General features: G+C 30.1%; 2 protein-coding genes across 9 annotated transcripts in view; one reads left to right on the top strand and one right to left on the bottom strand.

The window, feature by feature from the left end:
- The window catches only part of l(3)76BDm (trafficking protein particle complex subunit 8 homolog l(3)76BDm), a 130,430-nt gene extending 129,801 nt beyond the window's left edge, over positions 1 to 629 (bottom strand). For all 5 annotated transcript variants that reach the window (XM_075359351.1, XM_075359353.1, XM_075359352.1 and 2 more), the window contains exon 1: positions 261 to 629. In XM_075359351.1, the coding sequence (XP_075215466.1) occupies positions 261 to 417 (157 nt within the window). In that variant the 5' untranslated portion in view covers positions 418 to 629. The remainder of the gene's footprint in view (positions 1 to 260) is intronic.
- A 395-nt stretch (positions 630 to 1,024) lies between these two features.
- The window catches only part of Ctu2 (Cytosolic thiouridylase subunit 2), a 56,681-nt gene continuing 39,823 nt past the window's right edge, over positions 1,025 to 17,882 (top strand). For 2 of the 4 annotated variants that reach the window (XM_075359347.1, XM_075359346.1), the window contains exons 1-3: positions 1,254 to 1,714; positions 3,220 to 3,294; positions 10,594 to 10,793. In XM_075359347.1, the coding sequence (XP_075215462.1) occupies positions 1,650 to 1,714; positions 3,220 to 3,294; positions 10,594 to 10,793 (340 nt within the window). In that variant the 5' untranslated portion in view covers positions 1,254 to 1,649. The other 2 variants (XM_075359350.1, XM_075359348.1) reach the window with 2 other exon arrangements.

Here is a 17,882-nt window from a genome sequence, read left to right as displayed (position 1 = left end):
TTCATCTTTACATCAATACTTCATTAAACAAAAATAATTGTTCGATAGACGTAATTTAAAACATATTTATAGCAATCCTCATTACACATAATTGTTTTTGCTTCTACATAGTATTAATTCTTTAAATGAAATATAAATTAATAAATAGTTATGTAATATAATAAATTTTTTAATAAAATTTCTGAAGTACTAAGTCAGTGTTAGAGCAGACCGTGATACAATATAACCTATGAAGGATGTAGTAAAACGAAATATCTTACCTTCGGTGCTAAGTTTGCAAAACGGTTGTATTAATTCTGAAAAAGTTAAATTATTTTTCTGACATACTTGATCAACCAACGGACTACACATAGAAGCAATTAAAGGGCAGAAAGAATTTTGAATAAATTCCTGAGACGTTAACTTCAAATTGGCCATCGCTTCCTACTACACATTAACAGAAAAATTCAAAAGAATACATAATACAAACAAATATAACGACTTCCTACTAACTATATGCTATTGCTTAAGGCGTACATATTAAGTAATTTTTATCTCACAGAAACAGTTATTTTTTAAATACACTAATTCACACATGACTACAAAGATAAACACTTTACGGTGACTGACATTCTATTCATTGCGACACTAACCAGCACTAAACAGCTGGCTACAAATATCGATTCCAAAATTCTTCGATATCCAATCGAATTGTATCGATACAAATGATTTAAACAGTTAAAAAAGGATGTTTTTATTAAATAAAAAATATATATATGTGTGTGTGTGCGTGTTCTGTTAACGAAAGAATATCCTGCAGATTATCTAAAATAATTTATGACTAGTTGAGAACGTAAGCAGTATTTTTAAAATCATTCATTAGAAATTACAATAATATATAAATATCGCTGCTTTATTATTTACACTTGTTAACTATAATACATTTTAAACTGAAATTGGTTGAATTATTAAAAAGTAGATGATTCTTACTTCTTTGTGAAAAACTTATAATTTTTTTCCATTTAGCCTCCGGTTATCACCGTCAGGTATTACTTCAGAAGATGAATGACACTGATATGTATTATAAAATATGTATGTATCGTATTATAAAAAACATATACTTGTCTTAACACTGCCAGACAATAGTGTTAAGTTCAATCATTTATATCACTGAAATCAAAACAGCATAGATATTCTTGAATTATTTGTTCGATTTTTATCTTTGTATCATCACTTAAATCGTCACATTTTCTGAAATCGTAACCTATGTAATATCCCAATTTTTATTTATTTTTGCTTAACATAAGGCTTTTTTATAATCGTATGTAATATATTTATCGGGCACTTGTTAATGACTGGTATTTTCCTTAAATTCAGTAAAAAAATTTATAAACTGATGAAAGTAGAAATCTTTAACCATAAAGAAGGTTAAAATCGATGTTTTCAACTGTCGAACTACTGCTGGATTTGTAACAAGTGTTTGAATGAAACGAATTAGTTTTATTTTATTTCATTGTGTCTGTATTTTAGCTAGTGTTTTCGTTATCCGAGACGTAGTAGTATACTAGCTATTGTTTCATTTGACTTTCATATTTTCTATATATATTTTTACTATAACCTAATTGATTATTAGGTTAGTTCTGCACGTTTTTAATCAGCTATATTTTAAGATGTGTACTGTGAACTATGAAGATGGAGATATTAATTTAATGCAAGAAAAGCAGGTTTTGAATCTGTAAGTATGAAGACTTGTTCTTTATGTGTATTGTAATATATGTATGTACTGTTCTGGAATTTCGTCGTTTCAGTTTGTGAAATGAGCTACTTAAACTTCAACTTAAAATCACAGTAATTTCCTATTAGGAAGCACATAGCTGTATTTTTTGTTGCTGTACTAAACACACTGCGTTTTAATAAAATTATTTTTTCTTGGTATATCATGGGTTTTAAAATTGATGAGACTGATCAGTTACAGATATGTGTAAAAAGATGTTCTGTGATGATTAGATATAATTACCTTTTTAGAATGGGTGTCCCTAATCACTGGCTGTTCTTATGCATTTTCTTCCTGTTACGTAATCTTGTAACTCCGTTTTTCTATTGCAGTGGATATAAACTTAATTAAAATATGATACATATAAAAATCAACCAAACAAAAGGTAATAAAATTTCTCATTAAAATGGTGCAGTAAGTTATGCTTTGTGTTTCTTTGTACATAAGTTAAATTAATGTTAATTAGCTTTAGAAATTAGGTTGAATATGAGTTTTAAATCATATTTCTAAACAAAGCCCTGTATTGCAATTTGAACATTAGTAAACAGTTAGTTTCCTTTTTCAGTGCTTATTACGCCCTTCAACCTTTCACTGTTGCAGTAATATTTTTTATAAAATACCTCTCAGTTGTAAAGGTTGTAGTTCCATATATAATTGATTTGACAAATGTGTTAAATGAATAAACATATATCAATTGTTATTACTTATTTCTTGCCTGTATACAAATCAGGATTCCTAGCCACTTTTAAGTTAGTGCAATCTGCATTACCATTAAAAGAACTGGATTTCAGCCTCAAGAATTTTTTAAAAGATATTTAGAATGTGAATCATGATTTTATTATTTTATAAAAGTGCTATTATATCATAAAATCGTTTCTCTTAAACTGATTTTCCCCCCTCAGATTTACTGAGCTCTTTGACATCAGAAAGTCTTTCCTCTAATTGCATTATGTCTTAAAAAATTTACTCTTTGCCTTCCCTACTTACAATATTTGTATTTCTGACACTCTGCAATCCACAAGCTTAATCGTCTCAATGTAAGATTTAGTTATTCTTTCTTCAGAACACCATATGATAGCATCTCTAAATCTGCCACAACCTTATATTAATGAACTGGAGAAATTTTCAGAAGTAGCTTGTAAACGTACTAACTACAAAATTATGCCTTTAATGGATAAGTGTTTTTATTCATATTCATTCCTGCAGATCTTGCAGTTAAATATTACTTTAAAATTAAATATTTTTATTATTATTATTATTATTTAAACTTCATTTAGGTAGCATCTTCTTTGTTATATTGTTACTATATAATCAGTTTGATTTAAAAAATAAGTATATTAAAGCAGATTTATAATTCACAATTGCATAATCATATTTCAAATATATATATTTTGATGAATACTTGCATATTTTACTGTTAGTATGATTTACTTATAATTTTTTATATCGTGCACTTTTGTTCTCAGAATTGGAAGTAATTGTAAGAAGTGTTCAGATAATGTGGCTGAAGTTGTACTTAGAGGAAAAGATGCCTACTGCCGGTAATTTCTTTATGATACAAAATATTTTTAGTTATGCTTAGATCTTAAACTGTTAGGAATTAATATTATATTTATTATCTATCAGGTAACAATAGGTCTACACCAAATTGAAAATACCCAACTCATTTTTTATTGATGATGTGAGTTATTTAGAAAGTTCACTGTCTGGTAAAAATAAAGATTTAAAAAAAAACAATTTACTTTACGTTTACTTGCAATACAATACATTTAGACCAATGATTTTTCCAACTTTTAAATAGTCTCAATATATTGTGATTTGCTCAGCTATGTAAAATAAGCAGTTGTCTCAGCTTTGAGCTTATCATCTGAAGTAAATCATGTCCAGAAAGCCATTTCTTCAGGTCTGTGAATAGGAAGTAATCACTGGCACAAATATGGCACTTGTGGAAGCACTTCTTCAAAGTGTAGGTCATGGACTTTTGCGGCAACAATCCGAGATTTATACATATAGGTGCATTATTGTGGTGAAAGAGCTTTTTCTTTTTGACCAATTGTGAATGTTTAATCTGAAGAGCACACTTCATTCGGTCCAATGGTAAAGTATACTCTTTGATGATGGTCTTGCTTCTTTCCAGGTAGTTTATGAGCACCTCACTACAAGAATTCTAAAAAATACATTAGCCAGATGTTTCCTGTTGATGGAACCATTTTCACTTTCTTAGGTGCACTTTCATCTTTTCCTACCCTATGTTTGGACTGCTATTTGGTTTCTGGCATGTAATGGTAATTCTGTGTTCATCTAATGTTATAAAATGTCAAAAAAATTCAGTGGAATTGCATTTAAATAAGTCTTAAACATCCTTAAGAAATGTTCAGTCAACTAGTGCGTTTTTGGTTAGTTGTTAAAAATCACAACATCTTTCTAGCAGAAAGCTTTTATTTTCCAAAACATTGTGTAAAATGTGGTGGGCACTATTTACCAAGATGTTTGCAATGTCAGCAAGCTTGATACCTTCATTCTGCAATCTTTTAATATATCATTGTGGACTTTTGCGACAATTTCGTTGATCGTAATAGTTTTTGGGCATCTCAAGCATTCATCATTTTGAATGAATGTACAATCATGTTTAATTCAGCATCCCATTTTTTTACCATCAAAAATGAAGGGGAAGAATCCTTTTTAGTGGAATCTAACTCTTTTTGTATGTTCGTTGGGACATTGTATTGTATTAAAACTTTCAGTGCTGATAACAGCTCAAACTTCAATTTTATTCTTTTCTCAGAAAATGTAAAAAAAATACTAATTTAATCAGTTACCACAATCAAGCAACTAAATGCACGTGTCTTAAACTGAAATGCAACATGTCATCTAAAGGATCATCATATTTGACAAACATCATAATCATTTGGTCATACCTGCACCATCTGTGGGTCCGGCCGAGAACTTTCTGAATGATCTTGATGTAAAATAAATTTTTTAGTATATGAAACATTTCCAAGCCTGATGAGGATTTGAACCTAGAACCTTCTAGATGAAAGTCAGAGATCCTATTACTTTGCCATATAGCTTGGAAAAAAAAATTATATATATATATATTAACAATTAATATAATTATTTTATTAATTTTTATATGTTTCCATTGCACTTTATTCTCATTTAAATCCACAATGCATTCACATCTAAAAGCTGATTATTTAGAAGAAATTAGTTTTGAAACCATTTCTTATCATTAGGTTTCTCATTTATTGTATAGTTTTATGTGTATAATATGATGTTAACAATTTCCCCCCCCCTCCCATATATATCAAATTAACATATCAATATATCAAAAGTATTACATTATTATAGTGATCACCATGAAATTTGGCACTTGTGTTTCAACTATTGTGTCTCAGTTAACACGTTAAAAATGAAAGTATCGTCAAAAACTGCAATTATTGTTACGCTAACTGGATTTCACCGGTTTTGGTTACCATCATTCGTTTGAAAATTGGGTGCGTTAAAAGCAGAAAACTCACAATTTTTTACACTTCTTTTGAGAACGTCAACTTTGAATTACTATAAAATCAAAACAGATTGAGATTAGAATTTTCTAATTTTGAAGGTAGATTAAACGATTGTTTTTAATAATTATAATTAAAATTTAGCCCAAAACTGTTATTATCTAAATGTGCAGAGCGTTTTTTACAAGATAACCTTATCTTTAGTTTCAATGATTATTTTACTTGAAAAAACACATCATTATAATCCTTGAAACAATTTCAATAAAATATTTTGAAAATAAAGTATCTAATATCAAGCTTTTAATTGATGTGGGAAAGGTATGAAATAATCATTCAAAATGTACAGTTGCATCTAGTAGTAGAGTGTGCATCCTCTTCATTGCTATACAGACCAGAAATACGCGAGCATGGTTTAATATTGCCTTTCACACAGTTATCAAATTAGTTTATACTTCGTTAGTACTACACATTTAATTTTTGTAAATACTATTATTATTATTATTATTACTACTGTTGGTCTTGTTATTTTCAAATTTACAACTAATCACAATATTTCTATCAAAGACTCGACTGTATAAAAATAATAGCAGATTACAAGAAGCCATTAAAATCATATCAGTTTACTAAACACTGAAAATTAAAAAATGTGTAACTGCTTACACATCATTTATTTTTGATATTTTATTCCAGTAGTGAAAACTCTTTCATAGAAGTCCGAAGAAATAAAGTTAAGACTCTCAGTTTAAAATCATACAAAAATTGGTAGACACTGTTTGTAATGATTACTTACAGTACTCACAGTACTACACAGAAGATGAAGGCTTCATCTTCTTTTTCATTGTTGTCTGAAGTATCAAAATCATTTTCATCAGAGTCTGATTCCTGAAGATTTATGATGAATTTTTCTATTGTATCTTGCATGACTTCATTGCGGAAATCCTCTTTGATATTTTTTTCTGTATGCAAACGCATTTTTCCCCATACCTGTGCCATAACATTTCCTAATTCCTCATTAATTAATTTTTCAGTGTCTGTCAACTTGAAAGTTAGATTTCACTCAGCAACTTTCCTTTTCATTTGAACCATATAAGCTGTACTGCATTATATTAACAGTGGTAGGTGAATAACAGAATGTCCTTTCTCGTTGGCCATAACATCAGTTTCATACAGTTTACATTCATTCTTGTGTAGAAGTATTTTTTGCAACAGCTCTTGTTTAGTTTCAGTATCGTTGCAAGCAGCCGCGTTTTCTTGAAGTCACTATTGGATTTAAGTTTTCCTTCAGCTTTTGGTGGGAACTTTATTCACCGCAACAGAGTGATTACGTACATTGTCCATTATTATTAAACTCCCTTCTTGTAAGTAATTCAAAAAGTCATTTGTAAACCAATTTTTAAAATTGTCGCTGTTTATTTCTGAATGATAATCTAAATCGACTTTCAATTTACTGCAGAAAACCCATTTACTATCATTAATGAACCTGTTTTAGCCAAACTTGCATGACACACTATTAAACAACCTTGGAGGGGTATTTTAATCCCTCCATTTTTCTTTGAATCTTTCCTTTTCATTCTATTTTTGAGAATAATTTTTGTTAACCATCATCTCATCTATGTAAAATTTGGTTTGATCATTACCTGATGCTTTTAATTTTTGTAATGTCTTTAAGAATTCAATTCTTTTTAATGTATATCAGGTTTTTCCATTAAGAAATGTCGACCAAGAATTTTTTTATAACAAAAACTAATTTTTTTCAAAATGTGACGAATGGTAGTAGATGATAGATTTACATCCAGTTTTTCCTGTATTTCCTCTGAGCTTTTTAACGGTAGGGATTTTATTCCAGTTGTAATTCTGATATTTGATTCTGCACAATACATGACAATTTAAATCATCCAGTAACAGATTTGTATTCACGGCCTATTTTTCTCTAGCGTTTCAAACTGAATGTAACTGTTGTTACTATCGCACTCCTTAGCTGTCCTACATATCCTTTGTACTGACCTCCAACTAATGCCATGCTCTTCAGCAGTGAGTTCTTGAATTTTATCAAAGCTAATCGTACTTCGGAATTCACTGCCCAGTAGCTCTTAAAAAAATTTGTTTCCATTGTAGATTACATTTCTTGAACCACTCGTAATTGTACAGCCATGTTGACTGGAAAACAAAGATGTCACCATCTTGTTCACATTACTTTTAAGATAGCTGCAGAAAAATTGCAAAAAACAAATAATTTTTAACTTATAACCTGAAAAATAATGCAAATTAACATACTATTCCAAACTGTCTTTGATATAACATGGCACCATTAAATAAATTCACTAAGAAACTGAACATTTGGAAATCAAAAATCCAGCTAATTTATTAGATATCAGCTGAGGGCTTAATGAATCCATGAGATTAAATATCGGTATTGCAATTAATTTATACTGATATACAATGACATCGTAACAAGATAAAACAAAATAACATGAACATATAGCTACAACATGAGTTCTGGAAGTTATGAGTCATCCTTCTGTAACTATCTGCTATTGCACAAAAATCTCTTATCCATGAACAGGAGCAAAAATTTAATTCTAGTAGGCCTACATCAGTATTCAAATAATAATAATTAAATTAAAAAACTAACAAAGAAAACAACAGTGTTTCTTAACAATTTCATTATTTTTATTATCAATTTATTATTTGTTTTATAAACCTAAAATAAAAGGCCCCTTTTTTATTTTATGCATGACTTGAAATTTACGCATAATTGTAATGATATATTTATGTATATATAATTAATTAATTTAAATACTGATTAACACGTGTACTGATATAAAGGATTCATGAATAGAACACCAACAGAAGGTATTACATAGTTATTGAGACTGTACCACTCGCTGATTCTTCAGTCCATCATATATTGCCACGTTTTTAAATCGATTTTTATCCTGTAAATGATCCTCACCGCAAAACATGAATGTTTATTAATCTAAACTTTACTAATAAAAATTCTACAAAATAAATGTGTGATATTAGCGGAGATTTCTTTTCTCTACACCTAATCTTAACCAAAATGTGATGGTTTTACTTGTAACGACGTACTATAATAGTACTAATATAGGTTAAATCTTAATTATAATTTTTGAGACACAATTGTTTAATCTATCTCCAAAAGTAGAAACTTTTATCTCAATTGTTTTTGATTTTATAGTCATTCAAATTTGGCATTCTTAAAAAAAGTGCAAAAAATTATAAGTTTTTCGCTTTTCACGCCCCTAATTTTCAAACAAATGACTGTAACTAAAATCGGCCAAATCCAGGTAATGCAAAAATAATTGTAATAATTGTTTCTGGGATAAATTAATTTTTATTGTGCAGATTTTTTTAACTGAGATACAATAGTTTAAACACAAGTGCCATCATTCATGGTGACTACTATAATATTGAAGTGATTGCGCTATTATTCTATTATTTATTTTCTGTTGTTATAGACTTGAGCAGGTTGTCGTCATAAACTGTCTTGTGGGTCAATATTTTCTTTGTATATTATGAAATATTCTTATAATCAAACATTTTATTTATTTCCAAAATTTACTTGTTTATTATGATTAATTTTTAAAAAATAAATTATTCTTTTATATTTTATGCTCATATTTTTTTACTTTGTAGTGTACAAGAAATTTTTGTTTAAAAACTTGTCTGTTTTAATCCATTAGAGCTGTTTAAAATTATCACTTTATTTTATAAATGAAATGTGTTGTTTTAATATGAGGTTCATTGTACCCTTCTTATTTTTGTTATATTAATGTATTTATTTTTACTTCATACATTGAAAACTTGTTAATATTTGTAAAATGATGTGCAATATATTTTTGAGCTGTTCTGTTAACAGTACACCATCTGTTTTTTCCATTTACTTTATCCATATTTCCGCCTGTTATTTTATTTTTTTTACACTAACAGTAGATTTGAATCTACAACTATTTGGTCAGCAATCCAGCATGCTACAAATGGAGACTTGGTTACCTGTAATAGCAAATGCAGTTGGAATACAGAGGAAAATAGTATTTGTCAGGTCCTTCACTTCTTTATGTACAGACAACTGCATAAAAATTCTATTAAATAACTGTCCAGATGTTACCTTGCCATATTGCACTGCATACTATTCCGCCACCTTGTTGATTGCTGTCCCCACAACCTCTCATTATTCTGCACATGAACCCCCATCGTGGGATTGACAAAATTATTATAGAATTAGTTTACTTTGAAGTACTCCAAAACCTGTCCTTTTTATGTCCATTGTAATGTATCCTTTCCAACTGTCCAAATATATAATAGACCCTAGAGTAACGTAACCCACAATAGAGGTGAACAACATATCACCAGTGTGGTCAACAATGTTAACAGGAAACATTGCTAGTCTTGGCACAAATCCTCTTAAATACCAACTGTTGCGGCAACACACTCAGCACTCACCTTAGATCGGGCAAGCAAGCTTTCATCTGTCTCCACAATTCTTCAAGGCCCACGTATTACTAAACCTGCTCACACACCCTTCACTTGTGACTTTTCCAGTCAGCTACAGCGTCGTAACATATATCAAGCTGCTGCTGGTACTATTTTAATTTTTGGATCCAAAAAAGAATCTTCTTGTGCAGTATGGCAACTGTGAATTTATTTTCAATATATTAATAGAACAGCAACATGAATATCTACTGCCTTGCTGGTCCACATGATTGCTGATATATAAGTTTATATCAAGTCCTTTCTTGGATTTTCCACTTTGTAAATTCTTGTGAAAAAGTCAGACACCCTCTTCATTATTAGGTAAATCCTAAATTTTAAACAGTGTAAAATAAACATTAAGCTCAGTGAAACACATGTGTAGAGTATGACCAGAGCACCATAATAAAATTTAATGCAACGCAGATCGGCATTATCTAATCTTGTCATGATACCACACAAGGTTAATGACAACAATCAAATTAATTTTATAAACAACAGAAAAAAGTTCACAATGAATCATTGAATCGATACCAAAACCGTATGAAAATTTTAAGCATATCTTTAAAATTATAGTACCATTTTTAATGTTTATTACGTTTGGTAAAAGTTTAAGCTCGTGAAATTATTTGGTCTTATTTTATTATTACACTTTTTATAAATATATTTAAATGTATGCATGTTTTTTATGTTGTCTTTCATTTCTTAATGTAAACAGTGCTATTTGAATCCTTACCATATAGTTTTCTTTACTCATTTTCATCTCGGTGCATTTACTTTATTATGTTTATCCTATTATGAAATATTACAATGAATCTCTATGTCATTTATTGTTATTTTTAGAACTTGTTTTCTTCAATATGCCACTCATAAATTTCGAGCATCTCTAGGAAAATCTAAAATGGTACATAAAGGTGATAAAGTATTAGTGGGATTTTCTGGAAGTGCAAGTTCATTAGCACTTTTACATCTTATAAAGGCTGGCTTTGAAGAAGAGGCTCATAAAAAATTAGTTTTTGAACCTTTTATTGTGTATATTGATGGTGAGAATACAATTATTTTTTAAATTAATGAGAATAAATTTTAGTAGAATAGAAACTGCATCCGTTATAATTATTAAGAAAATAATAAATTTTAAGAAAAAAGATTACTGTATACTGTACTATTTAAACTTCATTTATAATGCTGCAATTCTTAGCAGTTCAGAATATTTAGAAATAAAAGAGGCCTCTGACAAAATATTATGTTTATATGTCATACCATAATTCAACGTTTTGTAAAGTGTCTAAATATCAAACTGGACACATCTGTAATTCATGACGTCGACACGTGCTCAGTAAATTGAAATTTATAGTATCCATCTAGAAATATTAAACACTTGCAATGAGGTTGACAGATGATATATTGCAGCATCATTCTAATTGAAATTAAAAATACTGTAAACTGTTAAGCTGAGGTTTGATACTTGTTGAAGGGTGCAAGATAAAACATGCATGCTATTTTTGATCAGTATTTACTCAAACCTTGTGCAAATTGTTGAGTTTTTGTTTGTTTTTTTATTTTACAAATTGTATAGTTCTTATAGTTTAAAATATTTTAATTGTAAATATTTATCTTAATATTAGTATGATTGAGCAGAGTTGTAAACAACATATAATAATAATACTCCACTAGCAGTGATTATAGACAGGTTTAGATTCTTTAAGAAATTAGATGCTTACTATGTTGGAAAACCCAATAAAGTTCTACCTATTTGGGAACAAATGGAGAAAATTAAGAAGAAAGTCGTCAATGCCAAGGAAAAGAAGTAAGGTTTCTTGCATTACTGTTATCCAAAACTTAAAAATCTAAAATAAATTCTGATCTTATTGCTTTTTTCTCACATTAACAATTAATGGAAGATCATCACATTAGAAGTTGTGAGATCATCACATATAGGCAAAAACTCCATGACGTTATTGATATGCCTTATTATCAATATTCAAAATTCAGTGCATTCATCATGTAGTGTTTTTACTGGGATCTGTTTCAACAGAAACTATATTTGTATCATAATTTCAAATTTTACTACAGTAATTTAAAGATCAATTATTTTTTAGTATAATATTTTTCTGCGAATTATCATAACTAATTTAGTAGCTCTGTTATTACCCTTTTTTATTTGACTGTATATTTTTTTTAAATGTATATATATTTTTAGAACATATTTAAAAAAAGAACATATTTTACCTTCCCAAATATATTTTTTTCTAGAGTTGCAGCTCTTGAAGGGATAGTATTATAACCGATCTGATTTGGGCACTGTGGTTTTCACCGGATCTTGATGTTTTGACACCTAAGGAACCCTAAAAACAAAAAATCTGGATGGAAATTTTCAGATGTTATGTTCGTTTATATACATGTGTTCGATGTTGGCTTCTAAATCGCTTTATACCTCTAGAACTGCTGGACCAACTTTGACCACACTTTGTGAGATTACTTTTATATATGGGGCATTGATGCCATTAAATTTTTAACTAAAAAGGTCAAGGAGTTGAGGCTACAGAGCAAAGTCATCCTCAGTATCTTGAGATTTTGCCTAATTAAGGTCATATTTTTCTTAGACACATTTGTTGACAATTAAAAATAACAATATTTGCAAAATCACACCTCCACCCCAAAAAAATGCTCTAAACTAGTGACTAAGTGAGCCTACTGTGAAAATAGTATCCCTGTCACCATAACAAGCGCTAGTGTTGCAGTCCACCATCTTGGAATTTTCTTTTCCCTTGTCCTCTTGGACCAAGAAATTTGAAATTCTACAGGGTTGCAACCAAATTATTTTTTACATTTTAAATATTAATTATTTAGTTAATATTTCAAAGACTGGTAGCACTGACATACAGCTGTTGTAGTCATCTGCTATGTTGTGACATCTCAGGTGAGCGGTGGAATTAAATAAATGAATAATGTTTAAACTGTAAAAAAGTTACTCAGTCTGGCTGGGTCTTGAACTTGATTGCCTGGTTGATTCGGTACTGGTGTGTAATTTGTGAAATTTCATTAGTTTAGTTAGTGCTGACCATCGCCTTTAGTACAGCCACAGCCACATGAATTAAATATCAACGAAAAAATATTATATTCAAATAAAATTATAAATATTTTAAATTAAGTTGTGTATGTAAGCTGGGCAACAGAAATGATCTACAGTTGTAGCTACAACTACAACTGTGTTGTCAGCTGTTTTGGTATATAATTTTTGAAAGAAAATAAAATGGTTGACAACAAACGTGTGTGTTATTTTCTGAAAATGGAAAACTTGTTGAAACACAATAAAAAAGGAGTATCATAAAAGTATTATATACTTGTGTTTAAAAGAATATTTTGTTTAAAAACTATTCTGATTGTAGATTAGATTCTGTAGAAGGCATAATGCGGTATGTGTGATGTAGTTTTAAAATCATTTTTCTAGAATTTTCATGCGATAATTCTTTGAATTTTTTATGATGTAAGGTTTTGTATCTTTATAATATTACAATCCAATAAGAAATACGAGGACAATAAATAAAAGACTTCAGTCTTTTATGAAAATCATTTATTTTTTTTAATTAAAAAGTTAAAAGTTATGTGTAGAAATGATATGATATTATATGATTTGATAGAATCAGATGGGAGAAAATCTTAAATAAAAAAGATTGTTAACAACCCTGGAGGAAGGAATGAAAGGTTTTAGAATGAAAATAAATATAGGAAAAACTAAAGTAATAGAAGTAAACTCACAAAGAATATTTAACGGTAAGGACAAGTGAAGGAAGAATAAAAAAAACTTAAGGATTACACTTATTTGAGGACTATGATGAGAAAGGATTGAAAGAGAGCAATGGAAGTAAGGAAGGAAGTAAGGAAAGATAGCGATGGCAAAGGAAGTGCTTAGTAGAAGAGGATATTACTACGTAGTAAAAGTCTGGACTTAGATTCAAGAGAGGTTAGCCAGATGCTATGTATGGGCATCTGGTTGTACGGAAGTGAAACGTGGGAGATAAGGATAAGGAAGAAGGACTGGATTGAGGATTATGAGATGTGGATATGAAGAAAGTAAGATGGACAGTTAATGTGAGGATTGAAGAAGTAACAAACACGATTAAAGAAAAAAGAACATTTATGCGGGCAGTACACAAAAGAAAAGGAAACCGGTTATGTAATTAGAGAAAGTGGAATCTTGACAACTGCATCAAACGGGTTAGTAGAAGGAGAAAGGAAGTGAAGAAAAATAAGAATAAAGCTTTTAAATGAGATGAAGATTAGAAACTATATGGGAAAGAAGGAAAAGTCTTTGTAGAGAAATAAATGCAGACAGCATTGGCATAAGGGTCCTGCTGCTAGGCAGAATATCAGGTGGTGATGATACGTAAGAAATTTATTACAGAGCTATCAAAAGGGAAGAAATTCCTCTACATTTTTAAATACTTATTAACCCTACTTAGTACTTGTATACCCCGTATGATCTAATTGTGAGATATAATGTGATTACAATATATAATAATTTACTTCAGTTTTGTTTTGAAATGATATGAAATCTTGGGGAAAAAAGTAAAATAAGGTGTATTATGTAATATATTGATAAAACTTTCAATAAAATGTTGATATGAACAAGGGCCTTTTTGCAAATAAGATAAAACAGCTGTATAGAAATACAGTTTGTAAAAGTATTTACTACTACTTATAAATTAAATATTTAAAAAGAGAAATAGTGTGTGTACATAGCAGCCAACACAGTAATCAGTTGGATATTATGAGCCAGTCTGGCTCATATAACCATATAATCTTTCTATCGTATAACCATGTTTTATTCCTACACAACCGCTCAATTACAATTACTTCTATTACAGCATTAAATAGTGATAGTTGAAATGTAGTATTACAGTCATTATTAGTTTATAGGTAGACCTAACTACATTTTACTCCATATTGTTATGCAGTGTGCACCATTTGAAGCAACACATGTGGTTGGTTGGTTGGATGTATTTATTCTTTCTCGTTTTCTTTGTATTAGGCGGAAAGTATGTCGTATTTGCTTCGTTTTTTAAACCGGGTGTGCGTTTTTCATTTTTAAAAGCCTGAGCGTTTTCGGGTAGAGTTTTCCAGAATAAGCCTGTCTCGTCGCCATTGTACATTTGTGATTCCGTATACCCTTCCTTGATAATTATTTGATGAAGTTTTCCCCGAAATGGAGCTACGCTTTATTTTTCTGCACTTAAGGCTTCACCATGCAATTTAACATCGCTAATTCTGTGGTGGTTTCGGAAACGCCATAGCCATCCGTCACTCGCTTTAAAAGTTTCTATTGATAAGTGTCATAAAGTGTTATAAATATCATGGACAAGAGCCATGACTGACTAGGCAATATGACTGACTTAAAATCGACTGTTATCCGGTCTGTAATGAACTTCTGAATCGTCAAACAAAAAACCTATTATCGGTTTTCATTCCCTGTAAATGAAAACATTCCTACAGAATGTTTGTTAGCAGAGATAATTTATACACAATTTGTTTATTAAAACCTGTACCTACTAGATTTTTTTTCATGAAGATTAGGCGTACACAAATTATAAATGCACAGTACAGATTGCGTGGTGTCCTGTGTCATATCATTATTCTAAGAATTACGTAATGTATTATTTTGTTTTATAGTCTTCTAGGAAATTAAGAGCAATAAAGCATCGTTCAGAATCTAATAGACACAGTAGCACGGTATTACGAGTACACCTCTGTACGCACAGTAGCCGTTCAGATAATCAGGGGTTTATTGTACTGAGTCTTTAGAAGAAAAAAATTAATTTTAACAATCTAATTTTTTACAAGTGAATTACAAAAAAAAATTTGAAGTCTTTTCTGAAAATCTGAGCACATATTTGAATTCAACCTCAAAAATTACATGAGGATAAACAAAAATTATCTCTTAACAATTTTTCTTGTACCAGTTTTAGTAATAGTTGAGGGAAGATTAGCTATAATTCTACCTAGGGGTCTGTCGATACTGATAATAGTGCAGCGTTGAACCAAAATGCCAATCACCGGTCTAGTAATCTAGCCCCACCCTGTGCATGTGCTTAACTTTACAAACTGAGAAATAATTGATTGAAAAGAGAATATTAAAAAATACCTTCAGAGATTTTTATTGAGGTATGAACCCTCTATCACTGTATCTCTCCATCGTTTGGCGGTTAAAAAAAAATTAATTAGAATCTGCATATATATATATATGTATATGCTGTAAATCACATTTTACTGAATTTTGAAGTCTACATTTACCAAGATATTGTGTGAAATAGAAAGTAAAACATATACACATATTTTTGGAAGCACCTTTTTCTTGAATCTTGACGTTTCATGACTCCTTGAGTCAAATAACCGGTGTTCAAAAAATGATGCAACCTTGTGGGAAAATGAGTAAGTTACAATAGTTGTTGAAAGTGGCCTCCATTATGCGATTCACATAAGTGAATACGACATTGCGTGCTCTTTGTAACGTTTGCTGAGGAATTGGAGCGACACATCGTTCAATTCCGGTCTCCAATTAAAGAATGGTGTGAGAATGAGTTTTGTAAGCAGTATCCTTAAGTTAACCCCCCACAAGAAAAAGTCAGGAGGGGACAAATCAGGAGACCAAGGGGTCCACAACTCCTTCGACACTTGTCCATGAAAACACTGATCCAAGAAAATCATAGTGTTGGCTGTATGAACCGTAGCATCGTCCTGCTGAAACCGCATATACTCTAGCCGGTCTACAGGTATAATGTTTACAAATTGTTGCACCTTCTCTAGGTAGTGCTCACTGTTCTCTGCGTCGTGAAAAAATTTCATAAAAATTCGCCTACGTGAAATTACATGTCAAACACCCGCTTTTTGTCCGTGCAGAGGAGACTTGTAGCCGATGTGGAATTTCTGTACACCAAATGCGTGAATTCCATGCATCTTGTCATCATCTGTAATGTGTTGAATCACAGTTACTTAATACAGCTTCAAGTACAATCGTTTACGTAATATCCACCAAAATATAGCTTATGGTATTCCATTCTAACGTGACACATGTCGAATTGATTTCTTTAGACTGTGTGCAAAGCTTTCTCTGAGTTCCACAGCAGCTTCAGGAACTTGTGTACATCGTGGTTATTTTTTATGTTAAACAGAACAACCTATCTCGATGAACGTTTGGTGCCAAGAGTAAATTGTACACCTACTATGAGGATTTCTACCTTACTCTCTACAAAAGTTATGTTGAACTCCAGTTCCAGACTGCATATTGTGAAATCAAAACACACAGCGAACGTGTTCTGCACCAATAACACAATGTATCCATTTTTAACAACACTGGTGGCTGAATTTGGTACTGATGAACTTCTTGAATCAAAATTTGATGTTTTGCTGTGAAATGAGACCTCAACTGAATCTATAAGTTATCAAAATAAATTTTTTTATAATTTTAAAGTTCTGAAGTCTTTTTGAATCACCCGGTAGTCTTATGTTTATTACAATTTAAGTACAGCGATACAAATAATTTTCTATTATTTAAATCTTTCTTTTATATCAACAGATATGCCTATTATTGTATTTTCTCTGGTGTTTCTTCATGTTACATCAACAATTCAAACACCTTATTATTCTTCTGGAAATATCTGAAATAGGTTGGATATATGCCATAAAAATTTATCTAACATCAATATGACAGTTCATGTAGTGTATCAATCCAGTTGCTGACACTTCATGAAGACACTAAAATATTTCTAGATGAATACTGTAATTTTTGATTAAGTTATTAAATTACAAAAATTGTGTAGTTAGAGAGTTTGTGAAGTTCATGAGGTGCTAGATTACATCATTTGGCTATAGCATACTTGTAATCCTTTTCACTGCTATATTTTTATAGCATACATCCTTTTCACTACTATAATATTTAATTTCAAACATATGTTCATTTTGTATATAGTTAATACAATAATTTTATTATGTTATATTTGTAATTTATTTTCATTTTATATTTGTATGAATATAAAATGGAACTTTCCTGTTTATTAGCAGTTAATTTTTTACATGAAAATTTTCTTAAATATTTTTAATACACGCTATTTTATTTTGATGTTATTTCAATTTCA

Source organism: Lycorma delicatula, chromosome 3, assembly GCF_047948215.1.
Source record: "Lycorma delicatula isolate Av1 chromosome 3, ASM4794821v1, whole genome shotgun sequence".
Taxonomy (NCBI): Eukaryota; Metazoa; Arthropoda; class Insecta; order Hemiptera; family Fulgoridae; genus Lycorma; species Lycorma delicatula.
The sequence above is the reverse complement of the archived record's forward strand: the minus strand, read 5'-3'. Positions and strand labels throughout refer to the sequence as shown.